This window comes from Cryptotermes secundus, unplaced genomic scaffold (genome assembly GCF_002891405.2).
Source record: "Cryptotermes secundus unplaced genomic scaffold, Csec_1.0 scaffold238, whole genome shotgun sequence".
Taxonomy (NCBI): Eukaryota; Metazoa; Arthropoda; class Insecta; order Blattodea; family Kalotermitidae; genus Cryptotermes; species Cryptotermes secundus.
The window spans coordinates 1824285-1843660 of NW_019728500.1; the positions used below are offsets into that span (position 1 = coordinate 1824285).

Here is a 19376-nt window from a genome sequence, read left to right on the forward strand (position 1 = left end):
GGGTGCGGGTTGATGGGGTATGTGAGGGAGTTCGAGCTCTTGCCAGAGGACTACTGCAAGGCGTGGGGTCTTCTCCGATTTCAACATTGGATGAAAACTAAACAAACTGCTGTTAGCGGTTTAAGCTGTGTACAAGTTCTACCTGGAGTGTATACAGACACTTAACAGGAAGTACACGCAAAACTTGCAAAAAGAAACGTAAATATTATGAAAATAGAATTATTTCTGGAGAGGATTTGTGATGCCTACTTTCCTATGCATGCTTCAATATTATATTGCTAAGCTAACTTTACGTATAAAATAGAATCTTAGTGACACCGAGTCAAATTATGGTAACAAACGCGCCGATAGAGCGCTGCACGCGCTTACTGGTAGGCAGTACTAATGTCGCTAGTAGATGCACATGCATACAATAGTCTCTCTATCATCATACTCCTGTTAAGTATACACTTTTACACTTTTAAATCTTGTTCGAGATTTATACGGATTAACGATTACTAGATATATTGTTAGTCAATCACAGTGGCCGCGCGGTATAAGCAGTAAAACCGTCTTTCCCCCGTCGAACACTGGGATCGTGGGTTCGAATCCCACTTGAGGCATGGATGTCCGTGCGCGTTTATTCTGTGTTTGTGTTTTGCTGTGTGTAGGTAGCGGCTGATCCCACATCCAAGGAGTCCTACCGACTGTGTATAGATTAAGAAATTGAAAAAGCGGTCCAAGTCCAAGAATGGCTGTAGAGCCATAGAAATATTGTTATGTAGGCCCACATGTAATAATACTGTAGAATATTTATAATGAAACGCGCATCGTACCGACCAGTGGCTGTTGATAATGAGTTTATTTGCGATAATAGACCCAAAGTAGAGGGCCAGCTAATCCACTTTCGGTAAAATGTGATAAACACGCCCCTCTCCCTCCCGCAAGATGCACTTCCCAGGATATCTCATGCAGTCGTGGCTCAGACCGCTACTTCTCGCTTAACGGACAATGAAAGTATAGCCATTTGTTTCTGTATAAGGAATATATGTAATTCCAGCCCACGTAGGATGGACAGGGCATGTAACACGCACAAAAGAGAAGAAACTGCATACATATTTTTGGTATGAGAAATTGAAGGAAAAAGATCGCCAGGAAGATCTAGGAGTAGACATCATTAGAAATCTGCTTTCACGCTGGTATTTTGCTCGGCTCTTTGTCCGAAGATGGAGGTGACATGTTCCTCCGAAACGTCCGTTCACTTTCAACGGACTACACGGCGTTATATCCTAGAAGGCAGTATCCTTTATTACTGAAATGGATCTTAAGAATGGGTCAGGGGCGCTTGGACGGGATGTGTTTGTCTCGGGATATGGACAAATTATGATGTTTTTGAACAAGTTAATGAACCTTAGGGTTCTATAAAAAAGGCTGTGAATTTGCTGAGTAGCTGAGCGAGAGTCAACATCTCAAGAGGACCTCAGCTGTGGCGTATAGAGCGTTGCTAAGCGGTGTCTCTATAAACAACGGCTGTTTCTGTGCAACGGCTCGGTAAACACAACTAATACGCATGCCAAAATAGAGTTACTGTTGAAAACGGGGTGTTTTCTATGTGGATCTTGCCGATATGTTATAACCGGGACAGTTGGAACAATGAGCTCAGTTGTGAGTAGTATTAGCCAGCGGGCAACAGTGTGAGCACAGAAGCTGAAGAACCTCCGTTGTTGAGAGCTGCTACCAAGCAACGACTAGGGAAGCATAAAAAAGACTGAGACTTAGCGTTGTTGTAGTGATTTCTAAAGTGTGTAGATCAGCGATAACTGTGTAATTACTTGTAGTCCCGAGTCGTGTACCTACATACCTACCTACCTACCTATCCCTTTTGCTCCACTTGGAGTGTAGGGCATCTGCGAAACGCTTCGTTTCACTCCAGTTTCTTAATATTAGACAGCCGGTGGGTCTCCTTGGATGAGGGATCAGCCCGTCGCAAGGCCGCTACCTACACAGGATACACGCAGACAAACATCCATGCCTTGAGTGAGATTCGAACTCACGATCCCAGTGCTCGAGCAGACAAAGACATTTCATGCCTTAGACCGCGCAGCTACTGTGATCGGCAGTCGTGTGTAAGTTGTCAATAAATCCATTCACCAAACCAAACCCCGTCTATAGTTACTCATACATGTGATAATACAGGAACAAACAGCAAAAGGACTCCTTTTCATATTTGATTAACACACAGTTTAGATCCGCACCTAATTACACTGTACCGCATCGATTTCAGTAGCTATATAAATTCGGACTCCGACATTCTTCTGCAGCCATTCACAGACACTTGCCCCTCCCGAAGCAAACAAACAGCATTCTTTCAAGTGCGTGGATATCTTGAGCATGGTGAGTCACCTGACAGCATCATTCCCACAGTGACTCACATGAATGGATTCACTTTTCGTACGAGGCTGCAAGTATTTCCGAAATAAGATCAATGCAACAGATGTTTCCTGCTTTTTTCTTTTTTAATTTTGAGCATTCGTGTGAAGGCAGAAGCGAGATGTTCTGGGAAAGGCCCTATGTTATCAACTTCCCCGTTAATTCAGCCTAGGTTGTACCTTCGGTTTCGGTAAAACATGGTAATACAGAAATTATATATTAATACGATGAAATCGGTTTATTAGAAATATGACCTATCTATAAGAGGAAATTTTGTAAATAATAATAAATAATTTACAGATCTTTTCGATTTGGTTTCTTGACTATGAATCGAAAAGCGCTAAATATTTTCAAATTTTTATTGAAAAATAATTAGTTTGCTGTACTGTAAATTAATCGGCACTTGTCACAGATAACGTAAGGTCTTAATGCGCTCTAAAGTCGCAAACCCCTCAAACACGGGGACTGTGGATCTGAATACCGCTTGGACCTCGTTTTCTGTGTTGTCCTTTCTAGAGACAGGCGTTGCATCGGCTGATTACCTATTCACAAAGCCTAACACACATCAAACAAGAGACAAACACTGTTCCAGAAATACAAATCAGGATAACTGCATGAAGCTGAGTCCTTCTTGAGAAGCCTCCAGTTGCTCAGCCACTCCAGAGTTTCTCAACATTTTATGGAACCCAAAGGTTCATTACCGTGTCCACAAGAGCCCTCCACTGGTCCCTATCCTGAGCCAGATCGATCCAGCCCATACTACCGCATCCTATCTCTCTAAGATACATTTTAATATTATCCTCCCACTTACGTCTACGCCTTCCTACTGGTTTCTTTACTTCTGGCTGTACGACCAAAATTCTATATGCTTTCAGCTTCTTTCCCATTCATACTACATGCCCTATCCATCTCATCCTCCTTGACTTGATCATTCTAATTATACTTGGGAAAGAGTACAAGTTATGAATCTCCAATCTCCCGTCACTTCATCTCTCTTCGGTCCAAATATTCTCCTCAACGCCCTGTTCTCAAACACCCTCAGTCTATGTTCCTCCCTTAATGTCAGAGACAAGTTTCACACCCATACAGAACCACAGGCAAAATTCAAGTCAGGATAAACTTACCCAATTTCGTGACCTACATTATTTCGTGGTTTGACTGCAATTTTGAGGAGGCTCCGAAGTGTCGTACCACGAAATACGGTGTCTCATGAAACTGAGCAGCTTTACCCACCAAAATGCATTCCGCCAAGCACAGAAATACATTCATTGTTGCCACTGTCTCCATCATCGCGCCCGTGAACAATGGCCGAGCGTAAGTCCACACTTTTGGAGCCCTGTATAAAAATATTTTCCTCCTTGATTTGACCAGTAGCACAGGAGATAGAACGAGAGAGGAGTCAGTTCATTGCATGGTCATTTAATTACAGAGAGAGAGGAGGGGGGTGCAGTTGGGACAGCGCAGTCGGCATAGCGACTGGCTACGGGCTGGACGGCGAGGAGTTCGGAGTTCGAGTCCTGGTAGGGGCAAGATTCTTCTCCTCTTCACGTCGTCCAGACCGGTTTTGGCGTCCACCCAGTCTCCTATCCAATGGGTACCGATGGATCTTTCCCGGGCGTAAAGCGTTCGGAGCGTGAAGCTGGACCCACCAACAAGTGCCGAGGTCAAGAATACGTGGATCTGTACATCCATTCCCCCATACGTTTTCATATCGTAGTGGTTAAGTAGATAAGTCATTTTGAGAGAGAGACAGTACATTTAAGGGACGAGTGGGAAAGAAAACTTTTTCTTTTTTACCTTTTGAAGATTCCCAGGTAATGCTCGCTCGTCATTCTGGTAGATGCAAATATATGAGAGGGTAAAGCTTTAGGAAGTGGAAAGGTAAAGTTTTAAGTTGTGGACAATAACTACAGATATGCAATCATTAAATAAAGTAAAAAAAAAGTAAAGCTATCCCTGTAACAGGCCGTGAAGGCCCATAGGGTTGTGAGACGTTAAGACTCCCACATTGTCTAGACAATCGGCTCAAAGATGGCGGTAAGGTTGTCAGCCGTACGCGCCGGCCGCGCTTTACTCCCCAGGAAAATTAGATATGCAATCATTAGTTAAAAATAATGTGCACGGACCTGGAAGGTTTTCAGATGGGTGCAGCCAGATGCAGCCAATCTGTGCAGAGGGGTTCTCTGTCTGTGATCTTTGAGGTTTACATCGCTTTTCTGCGCAAGTTGCTGGAAAGTCTCCAACATGAGGTGGCAGGCGTTTGAGGTGGGATCAGCTACACAGGCAGCGAGCAGGCGCACTAGTGCGTGTAGCGCTGTACGTCCCTGCAAGTTCTCCTGGATGTTGGCGTCGCATCCCGCTTCAAGGAGCGCCGACACCAGCTCATGAGGGTTATCAGACGCCTTTCTCGACGTAACAGCTAGGTGCAGCGCGGTCTCTCCCCTAGCCGTGCGGACGTTCACGTTACAGCCTCCAGCGCATAAAGCCCTGATGCAACGTAACAAATGCTATTAGAAGAGATCTGAGGTTTACACGGCCATAAAGATTAGGATAGTCTTGTGATAACATCTTCTCGGACGGTGAGCCGGGTCAATGTTGGCGTTTACTTCAATATTGACACGACTGATAGCCCTAGAAGATTTTACCACACATTCGACGTAAAAAGCTTCAAATATTACACAAAGTTAGTTAAAAAATGAAAACCTATCATATCAGGCCGTGGAGACCAATAGGGCTGTGAGACATCGAGGCTCCCATATTTTCCAGACAATCGGCTCATAGATGGCGGCGAGGTTGTCAGCCTTACGCGCCGTCCGGTCGCCTTAACCTCCAAGAAGATTCCCGGTACTCATTTCTGTTAGAGGCTGAGTCGACCCCAGGGCCATAGTACGTCTAGAAAGATTAGGTCAATTGAAAGATCCAATGACCTTGTCGGGAATCGAACCCGGGACCTTCCGGCTTGTAGCATAGCGCCTCAATCAACTGCGCTACCGCGTGCCCCCTGCATAAATTTACGCTTGTGTATTATGACACTCTGGAGTTTTGGTACGTGGTATCAACTTTTCGGAGGAACAAGCTGCATCCATCTTCAATGCAGAAAGTAGCGGGTTCCGCCCATGCGCGTCGCCAGGAACATTTCCAAGGGGACGAGCAACCAGAAATGAGCTTACGATCTTAAGGTTTAAGCTGCTTGGTAATATTTCTACTGATAGATTTTTTTAATGTTAGGAATTAAAATTTGGGGATTCCCCTAATTTTTAAGTTTTGATATTTTTTTTTCAAAACTCGACGTGGGAGGACTGATGCCTGGATTCCCCCCCCCCGCGGGCACACATGGTTCCTCCACAAAAGTACCCGGTGTCTTAATTCCGAAGGACACATCGTTAAGCTCACTATTTCCAGCTACAACGCTCAGCCCACTGGTACTTAAATTCTAACAGAGTGTTCAAGGGGACTTCGCATCACAATGTTACACTTTGTACTCGTGCTTAGTCATCGCGAAGTTCTGAATTCGAATCTCAGCCTGAAGATAGGCTTTCATCTGTAAGTTTCACGCATTTCTTCATGGAAATACTGTGACATTAAATCTTAGGTAAATTGGCATCCGAATTGTGAGTGAAGTGGCATTTGTCGTATTAAAAACCCACGAACGGAAGTCATGTTTTGGAATGTTAAACCACAAGAACTTCCGCTGCTTCGTCAGGAAACAAAGACTTCCTTATTTGCTTGCCACGCCTATCTATCCTGTTTGTTCTCGTATCATGATTCGCTAAATTTGGAGCTTTCTGTCTTCTTGTCCTGCCACCTGTGCTTAAATGCTGTTTCTTAAGTTGCAATAGTAATCAGGTTATACATTACAGATTTGGGCCCGCTGATCGGTTATCACCAGCCTAAGACAAGATATATTTCCAGAAGTAATCTTACAAGAATTAATACATTATTAAATATCCCGTTACGGTTACTATTTATTTCAAAAGTCTGAAAACTTGGAGTTGTGAAGTTTCTTATAATAGACTTACATTGCCACGTGTTATGTGTATGACTATAAACTGGGTTTGGGTTGGTGAATGGATTTACTGACCACTTTCAGGTCATAAATACAAATAACTATAACACTATTGCTGATTTCCACATTCTATATATCACTATATGCTAAGTCTTCTCCAGCCTGCAGTGTCTTCACTGGATGTTTCCTGGTAACGGCTCCGACAGTGGCTATTCCTCTGCCTCCGGATCAAGTCCTCCTCCCTTCACAGACTCCCTTATAAAACTGACTAAGCTCCAAACCTCCCAGTTATAACATCTCGATACGGACCACACAGCGAACACAAGTCTATTGTTGTGTGCATGTTGATGACGTTACCTAGCAAGTGCCGTTGTTACTCAGTTTTATAGAAATATTACATCACCTGAAGAGTTAGCCTATATCTTCTGGCATATAACGGTGTGTAGTCCGTTGAAAGTTAACCGACGTTTCGGAGGAACATATCTCCTTTCTTTTCAGGGTAGAAGTAAAAGCCAAGGAAGAAGCCAGCGTGAAATAAGGTTGTAAGTTGCTTTCACGCTGGCTTCTTGCATGGTTTATTCTTCGACCCTGGAAATGGAAGCGATATATTCCTCCGAAACGTCAGTTAACTTTCAACGGACTACACGGCGTTACAACCCAGAAGACAGAACTTTTCGTCAGTCATCTGAATTGTATTCTGGATGTGCCTGACTGAGCCTCAGTCGAGGCAATGTGTGATATGAGTGAGGTTTTGGAATGTTCCTCAGACCTTGCGAACAAATACCGCGACAGTATATTCAAATAGGCTGTAGCTGCACATTCCTTTCGACTCACTGTACACATCTCGTTCGACGTCAAATAATCTACATTTGACACAATGTTACGGAGAGGGTTGGCGTAGCGATAAGTCTTTAGAATAGGGATAGTCAAACTACGGCCCGCCGGCCGGATCTGGTCCCTGAGAGCTGTTCTATTCAGCCTAAATAGCTATTTTGAAAATTTTCCTGTATCAATTAACTAAGTAAACTAATTTTATGTAGCTGATTCCTTCTTGAGAAGCTATCAGTCGCACAGCTACTCAAGAATTTCCGAATATTTTACGGAACTGTGTTCACAAGAGCCCTCCACTGATCCCTATCCTGAGCCAGATGAGTCCAGCCCATAGCACCCAGTCCTATTTCTCTAACAGCCTTCGTACCTACTGACAGCCCCATATAATAGGCCACATAAAGACACCGTGTTGTTTAAATCAACTGCGAACGAACTGCGGACCAAGTAAACCGTTACGTGTTTGGAGGAAGAACGACCACACATCAATAATAAGTTGACAAATGACCAGGTAAATATAGGAACTGGTATAGCGACTGGCTACGGGCTGTACTAACGAGGGGTCAAATTTCGAGTCCCGGTACAGTTAAGAATTTTCCCTTCTCCACGTCGTCTAGACCGGCCCTATAGCCCACCCAGCCTCTTATCCAATGAGTACCGGGGGTAAAGCGGTCAAGGGCATGAAGCTGACCATTCACCTCGAACTACGAGTAATGCCGAGGTCAAGAAAACGTGTATCAATACATCCACTCCCCCATACACCTTCATGGCGTAGAGTTTAATTAGTTAAGCATAGGGACAGCTTTACCTTTACCTTACCAGGTAAATATATAAATAACATGGTATTCTTAAGGTCTTCTGTAAAATTTATGCTTAGTAAAGAGCATTACTAATTAATTCAGTGTATATCTGTGTGTGTGTGTATACACACACATACATACACACACACACACATATATATATCCTCTATTGTTGACGACGCTGGTAAAGGGAGAGGCCGATGACAGGAAAAATACACACTCACGACAGTAGAATTCAATGCAAAACCCACTGAATGAACAAGGCATGCATTATGCTCCTTAAGGGAGGACCATACATAGAGTGAGGGTGTTTGAAAATGATGTGTTGAGTAGAATATCTGGACCCGAGAGAGAGAGAGAGAGAGAAAAGAGCCGTGATAGCTTAGTCGGTATAGCGAAGAACTACGGGCTGAACGCCCAGGGTTTGATTCCCAGCAGGTGTAAAATTTCTCATCTACTCTACAGTGTCCAGACCGGCTTTTGGGGACGCCCAGCCTCCTGTCCAGCGGGTACTGGGGATAAAGCGGCTGGGACGTGAAGCTGACCACTCCCCTCCGTCTAATGTCGAGGTCAAGAATGGTGGAGCTATACCTCCACTCCCACACATGCCTTGATGGCGTGGTGTTTAATTAATTAAGCACAGGGGCAAGTTTACCTTCTTTGCTATTATCAAATATGATCAAGTCTACGAGAATGAGATGGGCGAAACATTTAGCACGCATAGAAATACGAGAAACACAGACAGTGTTTCATTATCGACACTATGTAACGTCGGAAGGTAGATGAATTGGAAAGGATTTGGAAGGACACGGTCATGGCCTAATTGACGTACTATGCCGGCACTTGTGTGGGGGGACTGAATAAAACCACAGAACCGTCGGTCAGCACAGCGGGTGTCTCGGCATAGATACCAATCGAGCACCTCCCGAATACAAGTTTAGAACAGTTGGCAGGAAGATAATATTAGAATGGATCTTGAATAAATTTTATGTGAGGGTGTGGACTCTGGGTGGAGTACAGTAATGGGATCTTGTGAGCGCGGTAATAACACTTGAAATACGGGGTAATATTTTGACCGCTGAGCTACTATCAGCTTCTAAAGAAAGGGACTCTGCTCCTTGAATCAGCCAAATAGCGCTTAGATGTCAAGATCTGAGCGAGGTGTTGGTTATTACTGTCTCCAAACTCTGGGAAAATAAGGATCTGTATTTTGTAGTGACGCTCTTGAACCCAAAAGCTTCGGCACCTAAGCCAGTCTTTCTCTACATCCTTCAGTTTACGCCGAATATCCGTAACACGGAGTTGAATGAACATCTCCAGCCACACATGGCCCAACGGGATGTGGTTCTTTTTTTAATGTAGCGCTATAAAATAGCTATATTTTCCTTTCAAACAATTTACGTTCAGCCCTTCACTGGAGCCGATGATAGGATGATAATAAAGGCTGTCAGCGGGAATCGCAGCTTAATTCGGGTTTCGAGTCTCACGATCAGGCCGCGATTTTCAGATATACGATACAACGACGTTACCAGAGATACAGATCGGTGAAATACATCCGCCAATACATTTAGAAGGAAGCAGTTGCGGCTTATTTTACGCTGCTATCTAGTATTTGGATGGATGGGCTGAGAAAAATCACGAGATATTTCAGTTTAACCGGTCTCCGGGCCCGATATTGGAATTCGGGACTTCCGGTGTACGAAGCAAGAAAACTAACCGTTCAACTGCTACGCTCACTATGAACGTTCATGGCGTTGGGAATAAGCCGCTCTGCGTTTGGCCGTTTCCGAAACCGTAACCTTTAGAAAGAGAGGTCATTCTCACCAGTTCCACTCAAGTTTTAAGGAATATTATAATGTCAATAGGGTTCACCATTTTGTTTCTAAATCAGGTCAGTATGAGGTCTGTTATACATTCTGGCTGCTATAACAGCTAAACTATTGGCTGGGAAACCGAGGAATCGGTGCTCGATTTCTATCTTCTCTGTAGCCTCCAGACTGCATCTGGTGCCCATCCAGACCATTCAATGGGTACCAGGGTCTCTCCTCCCCGGAACAGAGTAGTCTGTCGATCATTCTGTCCACTGTCATCCGTCTGGGGCCGAGGGTAAGAACGAGTGGAACTATGCCTCTATTTCCCTAAAAGTTCACTTAGCGTAGTGCTTAACTACGTACAGGGACACTTTACTTTGTCTTTACTTTAATGGGAGAGAACGGTAAAGTAAAAAGTGAGTAAAGGTATCCCTCCCACATTCTATAAAGGCCCATAAGATTGTGAGACGTGTAGGCTCATAGATGGCGGTGAGGTTGCCAGCCTTAAGCGCCGGCCGCCCTTTAACCCTCCCCCCCCCTCCGGAAGATTCCTGGTGCTCATTTCTGTTAGAGGCTAATTCAATAGCCATAGTGCGGCTGGAAGGATTAGGTGAATTGAAATATCGAATGACCTTATCGGGAATCGAACCCGCGACCTTCCAGCTTGTAGCATAGTACCTCAACCCACTACGCTGCCTCATACTCTTTGTGTGATTTAATTAATATCGAAGTTGTTAGAAAATATATTTATCAACTGACAGTAAGCAGTCTAATTTGTTAATAAATTGTAAAACATAGATCTTATCAACAGATAGAATGCAGTTGAATCTTACAAATTAATTAAATAAATTTCTGTTATGTTGACTTCACGAAGCACGTGCTGATATGGCAGTTCTCATGTGCACTTGACAAGAGTTCTTGAAATACTTATTTCACAATACTCGTATTAGGTAAACAAAGACATCTGTTTACGCAACTTTGAAGCATACCGTTACTTGTCATTGCAGTTAAGCCTGCTCCACGCATAATTATCAACCTCCAAACGGTGTTGAGATATGAGATGTTTCTTTACAAATTCTTCCAACTAATTTTATGTTAATAACGTGGGTCCCTTTCACATACGTATATTCACGAGGAGCGATAAAGTTGTGATGTGGATTATCAATCCTATGATTATCAACACCAAAATCGCGAAAGGTTTATTAATAAGGCATATTATGCAAGGAATGTAATTTGATTTCAGAGCAGAACTTCTTATCGTATCGTAATCAAGGTGAAATGAACTCAAGATAAGTCTCTTATGCCATACGGAATTACAAGATGTTTAAAATATCAAATAAAAGCATTAACTGAGAAAACTTCTTCAGAAAAGAATACCCTTCTCAAGAAGAGGTGTCCCTGTAACAGGCCGTGAAGGCCCATAGGGTTGTGAGACGTCGAATTTTATGTAGACAGTCGGCTCACAGATGGCAGTAAGGTTGTCAGCCTTACGCGCCGGCAGCCCTTTACCCCCCAGGAAGATTCCTGGTACTCATTTCTGTTAGAGGCTGAGTCGACACCAGGGCCATAGTGAGGATGGAAGGATTAGGTCAGGGAATCGAACCCACGATCTTCCGGCTTGTAGCATAGTGACTCAACCAACTACGCTACTGTATGCCCCCTAATCAAACATTTTTGGTGATTAAAGGAAACTGTCTGGAGAGGGGTACAACCTAGCATTCATGTAACAGGTCTATATAACCCCCCCCCAAAGTACAACATACCTGACAACTTGAACACTTCCAGCAGCTGCAGCATGTAGCAGCGGTGCATCTCCAGACCCCGTCCAGTCTGGTTCATCAGGATCAGCACCTTGAGACAAAAGGCGTTCGACAGCCATGACATCCTGATGTCTCACGGCGTCATGTAGTTCCGACTCTGTAGATGGAGGCTGGTCACTAATATTATCATAGTCGCACATTCTATCTTGACGCTCATGCACACAGGACTGAATAGAGTTACTACAGGCGGGTTGCCTTCTCCCCTGCTACCCCTCACCCCCTCTCCCGCCTTCCTCGCGAGCGGTGGCCTGCTGCAACCACATGGAGGAGACACAAAAACAAAAGAATATCGTTGACGAGCAATATTTTTTTGTAGTTGCAACAGTCTGACTTCACTTCTTTTCCCCTACAAGACACCCTAGTGGGGAATTTTTGTACTAAACATAATACGTCTCCCAATATATAATTGAGTCCTTTGTGTTAATGTGTTGTATTAGTAATTGAATGATTGTTTACTAAGCATGTATTGTTGATTGGGAGTTGTTACTTTTACGAAAGTTATTCATTCTTGACTCCCAGTTCCAGGAAATGAAGGTCACGTGGTTACAACGGAAGGCAGTTAACTGCAAGGGTGTATGTTTATAACATGGGCTAACAATAAAAAGTGTTCCATAACGTGAAATGTCCCAACTTGTTTCTAACTAATAAATAAACACCGTAAACACCAGTTAAGGGGTTATGCAATTTATGTTCGATGTTATTTATTTATTTGAAATTAACACTTTTTCGTCGAAACTTCTCTGTGGCAGTTGTCGATTCCAAACACAAATACACAGGGTCATCTCGACAGTACAGCGATCAATCGATCTCTTGGGGTGGTACAATTGTAGGATCGGCACATTTTACAACACTATTATTTCTTTGAATTTTCGTTAAATGAAAAGTAATTCATGACAGCCTTTTATTCGTATTGCGACTATTAATTGACAGTAATCTAAAGATGTTAGTCCAACATACTTACTTGCTTATTGGGCTGAGTCCTTCTTGAAGAGCTGCCAAATCTGCAGCTACTCAAGAATTTCCTAGCATTTTATGGAAGCCGAAAGTTCATTGCCATGTTCACAAGAGCCCTCCACTTGTCCCTATCCTGAGCCAGACCAATCCATCCCATCCTATCTCTCTAAGATACATTTTAATATTGTCCACCCACCTACGCCTTGGTCTCCCCAGTGGTCTCTTTCCTTCTGGCTTTCCCACCAATATCCTATAAGCATTCCTCTTCTCCCCCATTCGTGCTACACGCCTCTGCCAACCTCATTCTCCTTGACTTGATCATTCTAATTACACTTGGAGAAGAGTACAAGTTTTGAAGCTCCTCATTATGCAGTTTTCTCCGACCTCCCGTCACTTCATCTCTCTTCGGTCCAAATATTCTCCTCAACAACCGTTAATTCAACAGCATGCATAATATTGTTTTAAGAATTACGGAATTATTTCAGGTCATTCTGAACTAACTCCATGGAACAGGATCTCTCTTTATGAGCTGATAGTTGCTGAGCTAGTCATGAAGTCCCCTGAGTTTTATGAAACCCGCATGTTAATTATCTCATTCAAAAGAATTCTCCATTGGTCTCTTTCCTGAACCAAACGAATCCAGTCCACACACTTGCACAACATTCATTTGAGATCCATTTTAATATTATCATCACATCAATGTGTAGACATGTACACGGAGAGGATTTCTTTTCCACGGTGGAGCAAGCTCCCCAGGGGACAGCCAGAAAATGTTCTTACAAAATTAATTCAAGCCATCTATGGGTATATTTTACTAATTACAATAATTTTAGCCTACTTCCATGTTGCCTGTATGCCTGTGTATCCCCCATTAACGTTCCAATACATGAACCAATTTATGAAATTTGGTACGTACATCATGACTAGGGATAGGATTCTTATACCTCAATAATCACTTAAATATGCATGCATTTATGAATGAAAAATTTCCAAAATATGCATATAAAAAGTTCATACCAAATATACGGTTGTGAGATGTCGAGGCTCCCACATTTTCCAGATAATCGGCTCACAGATAGCTGGTATTCATTTCTGTTGGAGTCTAAGTCGACCCCAGGGCCATAGTGCGGCTGGAAGGATTAGGTCAATTGAAAAATCCATTGACTTAATCGGGGATCGAACCCGTGACCTTCCGGTGTGTAGCATAGTGCCTCAACCAACTACCCTGCCACATGCCCTTAATGAAACATAAAGGGCTGCATTTACTCTGTGATCTGTTTTCTGTATCAGCTTTTATGTAAACTGGATATAACCTTATCAACGAGAAGAGGCGTAAATACCGCGGGTGAACTTTGCATCTTAGCATGTTTTGAGTCTGTTATTACGACATGTATTGCAGCGGAATATTCTTCATAAAACAGTTATAAGTCCTTCAGAATTACCGGGGTTTTGGACTTTTTCCATCGTCCGGAATTCTAAGAAATAGAAAACACGACGTTTCGGTAACTGGATCTGTTTCCGGCTTCAGGTGTGGAAGGAAGACACCTACTCAGTTGGGTCCATTAGAAAAAGCTAATCTCAATCATTTGACATGATTGACCGGACGATGGAAAAAGCCCAGAACATCAGTAATTCTGTGTGTCAGAACCGTTTAGAATCTAACTAATGTAAGTCCTTGTTGAATTTGAAGTAGTCACAGAGAAAATGATGTTGAATACGTTCGGGATGTGTAGCAGGGAACTCGGGTAGAAGTTCATGAACGTTTCGGAGGAACGTCCTGCATTCATCTTTAGGGTCGAAGATATTGTGATATGTAGAGCCGTTGCTAGGGAACGAACGACAAACACGTTCTCTCAGAGAGATATTCTTCGTAACCAGCTCGTTACGGAACATGTTTCCGTGGATACGTGTGATCAACAAACACTTCCCTTAGTTACTGATACGCTATACATGAGGCCGTGGGTGCGGGAATCTGGACCTCCAGTTTTTTTTTGGGGGGGGGGCGGTTGAGGGGTCTCGAATCTGAGATAATAAAATGTGGTCGCGAGTCCCACGAGACTCGAATCTGAGAATGACTGTTCTTGCGAGGACCAGCAGCAATTGTTAACGACAGATCCAGATTATCGTCAGAGAGGGCGCCCCACATCAACAATCCCGCAACCGTCTGACAGTAATAAAAATCTGGTGTTGGGCCCCAGATGGGTGCTTGACACCAAGACAGACAGACAGACACTTTTCGATCGTATTACATTTTGACTTCGAGTTAAGCCGGTTGAGAGTTACAGCTGTGACAAGTGAGAAGCTGGTAGCTGAGGCCGTGGACAGTTCGGGAACCCAGAGGAAGGGGAAGTCCGCTGTTGGAAGCTGCTACCAAGTAACGGCTGTTGAAGACTGAGGAGTCTCTGTGTGTGCTATAGTTATAGCAGTTTCTGGCGCGTGTAACTCGGCGAGTCTCATGTAGCTATTTGCAATTACGTTCTGTAAGTGTCCAATAAATCCGATTACCAATCCAAACCCCGTATATAGTCACTTAATCACGTGACAGTATGATTAATTATAAGGAGTCAAAGAAGAAGATAATAAGAAAGCACGAGAGTGAATTGGAAATAATTTTAAGTGATTAGTAACTGTTGGAAATATTGGCCGCGCCATAGCTCAAGCGGTTAGTCGCTGGCTTCCCACCTCGGCGGCCCGGGTTCAAACCCGGGTCTGGTCAAGTGGGATTTGTGGTGGACAAAGTGGCGCTGGAGTAGGTTTTCTCCGAGTACTTCCGTTTCCCTTGCCAATTTTCATTCCACCAAATTCTTCATCATCATAATCACCCGGGGCAGGTACAATAGGCCAGTCAGTGGCCGCCGTGCCGAGTGGACCCAACTGGACTCCACTCCCCACTCTGCGAATTAAAAAATTGTTAGAAATAGCAATAGGATATGGATAATAAAATGTTCATATATACCAGACCGACCACAGTGGTCGCAAGGTCTAAGGCATGAACCTTCTTCGCCCGCTCGAACTCTGGGGTCCTGTGTTATAAATCAACAAATAATAAAAATACATACACGGCGTCACATCCAGGGAAAAAAATTATCTTCGAATCTAAATACGTTTTTGATCGTTATATTAGATGTTTACAATTGGGGCTCTTTGCGTGGAGGAGCTGCATATATAAATATGAGTGTTACAGCGTGTGGCAGAAAGTGAATGATACGAGGCTACATATGAAAATTGTTTGCTTGTATTTACGTGTATCATTTTTTTTTTGAACACAGTGGAAGTCTGCAAGCTTCTGTTGTAGTGTGTTTTGTGGCGGATAGATGTCGTGGTACGCTCCGAACTATGCCTGCCGAGCAGAATTCCTGTTATGAGATGGGATGTAAAGAGCGCGTCACGAAGGAGCAGATTAGGCTTGCAGGCAGGCCCTCCTGGCGTGCTTAACCTTGGCTCTCTGATAAGAAAATAAAGAAACAGTAACATGAAATAAATAAATAGAACAAGACAGAACCATGTTCGCTTAAACACGTTTAATATTTTTTAGTGGGTATAGTGATATAGTGTTCCTGGCTACGGATTCAGAGGTCCCAGTTTCGATTCCCGGCGCTACCAGAATTTCTGAGTAGTGGGTCTGAAACGGGGTCCACTCAGCTTCGTGAGGATAATTGAGGAGCTGTTTCAAGGAAATAGCGGCTCCGGGCTAGAAAACCGAGATTAACGGCGGTGGGGATCCGTTGCGCTGATCACGCGATACCCTCTATCCGCTAAAGTTGGCATTAAATTCTCCGACAAGCGGCGTTCGCTCGGTCCGTATAGTTCACTTGCGGACTACAGGCCACGGAGTGTGTTTTGTTTGTATAAATAAGGGCAGTGTCGAAGGATGTGTGCACCTATGGTCAATATTGCTTCCGTACACATGTATAGGCCCATGCGAATTTTGAATGTGTTATGTAACAGTTAAGGAGGATGGGATGGGTAGGGCATGTAGCACGAATGGGGGAGAAGAGGTATGCATCTAGGATATTGGTGGGAAAGCCAGAAGGAAAGAGACCACTAGGAAGACCAAGACGTAGGTGGGTGGTTAATATTAAAATTGATCTTAAGAGTGATAGGATGGGGTAGTATGGACTGGATCGGTGTGCTTCAGGATAGGGACCAGTGGACGGCTCTTGTGAACACGGTAATGAACTTTCGGGTTCCATAAAATGTTGCGAAGTTCTTGAGTAGCTGCACCACTGGCGGCTTCTCAAGAAGAGGTCAGCTCCATGAGTTAGTGAGTATGATAAGGTGTCAACGAATCCAATCACCAAATCCAGAACCCGTCTATAAGTAACGCACACCCCTTAATTTCCAAAGTAATAGTTACATTTCTTCCCCCTTGCCCCTACAGCCCCAGTGGGCCTAGGCCTACCTCCATGAACTTCTCCGTTCACTTTGGTTTTTCTAGATCTTGGACATACGGTAGGACTCCTTGGGCGGGTGATCAGCTCGTCGCAAGGCCTCTACCTGTTCACAAACATCCATGCCCTGAGTGGGATTCGCACCCACGATCCCGGCTTCCGAGGGAGCGAAGACAGTGGATGCCTTAGACCGCTCGGCTACCTTGACCGGCTCAATAGTTACATTTACCGTAAGGTATTTCTGTTTCTCAGTTTGACCTGCTATGGTATATCGTCATAGCACGGCAGGGGAAAATTATACATAAAGATAAACAACAGGTCCCTTAAAATGTAGCACTGTTCAGATACTTATAATATGGAACGACAGTAAGAAACCAAAATTTGATTCAGAAGGAAACTGAATTCGGATAATGCTTGCTACCAATCAGCCCAGAACCTTTCATCTTCTCGTCTGTTGTCTAGAAACGTAAAAATTAGAATATACGAAAATCTAATTTTGCCTGTAGTTCTGTATGGGTGTGAAACTTGGTCTTTGCCATTAAGGGAGGAACATAGGCTGAGGGTATTTGAGAATAGGGTGCTGAGAAGAATATTTGGGCCAAAGAGGGTTAAAACGATAAAGTGCATAATGAGGAGCTTCATAACTTGTACTCTTCGCCAAGTATAATTAGAAGGATCAAGTCAAGGATGGTGAGATGGGCAGGGAAGGTAGCACGAATGGGGGAGGAGAGGAATGCATGTAGGATATTTGTGTCAAATCCAGAACGAAGGAGGCCACTAGAAAGACAAAGACGTAGGTGGAAGGATAACATTAAGATGGAACTTAAAGAGATCGGATGGGGTGGTATGGACTGGATTAAACTGTCTTAGAAACGGGGCCATTGGTGGACTCTTGTCAACACGGTAATAAACCTTCGGGTCGCATAAAATGTTGGGAAATTCTTGAGTGTGCACGCACCTTGTGGCTTCTCAAGAAGGGATCAGCTCTTCAAGCTGCGCCATAGCTCAGGTTGGCGGCCCGGGTTCGAGCCCGCGTCAGGTCATGTGGTATTTATGGTGGACAAAGTGGCACTGGGGGCAGGTTTTCTCAGAGTACTTCAGTTTCCCCTGCCAATTCTCATTGCATTGACTACTCCCACGCTCGTCATCTATCATGTGGGGTAGGTACAATAGGCCAGTTAGTGGTCGCAGTAGCAAGTGGACTCAGTCTCACCCAAATCCAAGAAAAACACAAAACTGTGGAATATCGTCATAATATTCTCTGTGTGTGTACTCTGGCTAAACTAAAGAGCTTACAAATCGTGTCTGATTTTCACGGAGAGCGTAGTTTTTTACGTGGAGTTTAGACTAAAACTGATAAAAGGCACTGAAGGCCATAACTTATGGCCTGATAAACACAAGCAAGGCCGGGATCCAGCTCGATGCAAGTGACTGTGACTTGCTGTTTGATATATTTAGCCACGTCGTATTAACTGCAACGTTAGAAAACATGGCAAAGTTCCCATAGTTTGAAGCGACAGTAACAAATCTAAATTCCTGTGCAGATTAAATTCCAGGAATGCCTGCTACTATTCCGTTCCGTCTGCAAGCTAAAAATGTAAAGAAAGACTTGTTCAGAACTGTAGTTATATCTGTTGTATGGATGTGAATCTTGGTCTCTAACCAAAATGTCAGAGAGGGATGGTCAGTAGAATGTTTGAACTGAGAGAGAGAGAGAGAGAGAGAGGAGGAAGTAACGAACACTAGGAGACAGTTACTTAATGAGGAAGGCCGCGCCATAGCTCAAGCGGTTAGTCGCTGGCTTCCCACCGCGGCGGACCGGATTCGATCCCGGGTCTGGTCAAGTGGGATTTGTGGTGGACAAAGTGACGCTGGGGCAGGTTTTCTCCGAGTACTTCGGTTCCCCTGCTAATCTCCATTCCACCAACTGCTCCAAAATCACCCTCACCTATCATCTGGGGCTGGTACAATAGGCCAGAAGTGGCCGCAGTACAAGGGACTTAGTCCCACCCCACTAGCATTAAAGAAAAACTTAATGAGGAGCTTCGTAATATTAGGAATATCGAATTAAGGACGAGGCATCTAGAATGAATGGGACAGACGAGAATTGCTGCAGAGTTATGGTAGAAAAACGTGAAAGGATGTCCAAATTTTATAATTTTTATTTAACTTTCATTAGTCAGAAAATTATCTTCTTTATAAACAACTATCAAAACATGAAATCAGTATTCAATAGAATTAAACGAAAATAAATACGGGAATTTAAATATTCATAATATCCAATTCTTTATTGGAGTCCGTCCGTCGAATTGTGTATAATAACACAACAGGATGCACGAAATGAAAAATCAGAATAT

At 43.7% G+C, this 19376-nt stretch overlaps 1 protein-coding gene across 1 annotated transcript in view; it reads right to left on the reverse strand.

Annotated features, from left to right (window-relative positions):
- The window catches only part of LOC111865198 (ankyrin-3), a 25905-nt gene extending 14013 nt beyond the window's left edge, over positions 1-11892 (reverse strand). Inside the window, exons 1-2 of the mRNA XM_023853039.2 lie at positions 11618-11892; positions 4536-4896 (exon numbers count right to left, since the gene is read on the reverse strand). Coding sequence (XP_023708807.1) covers positions 4536-4896; positions 11618-11814 — 558 coding nt within the window. The 5' untranslated portion in view covers positions 11815-11892. The remainder of the gene's footprint in view (positions 1-4535; positions 4897-11617) is intronic.
- Between the last annotated feature and the right edge of the window lie 7484 nt (positions 11893-19376).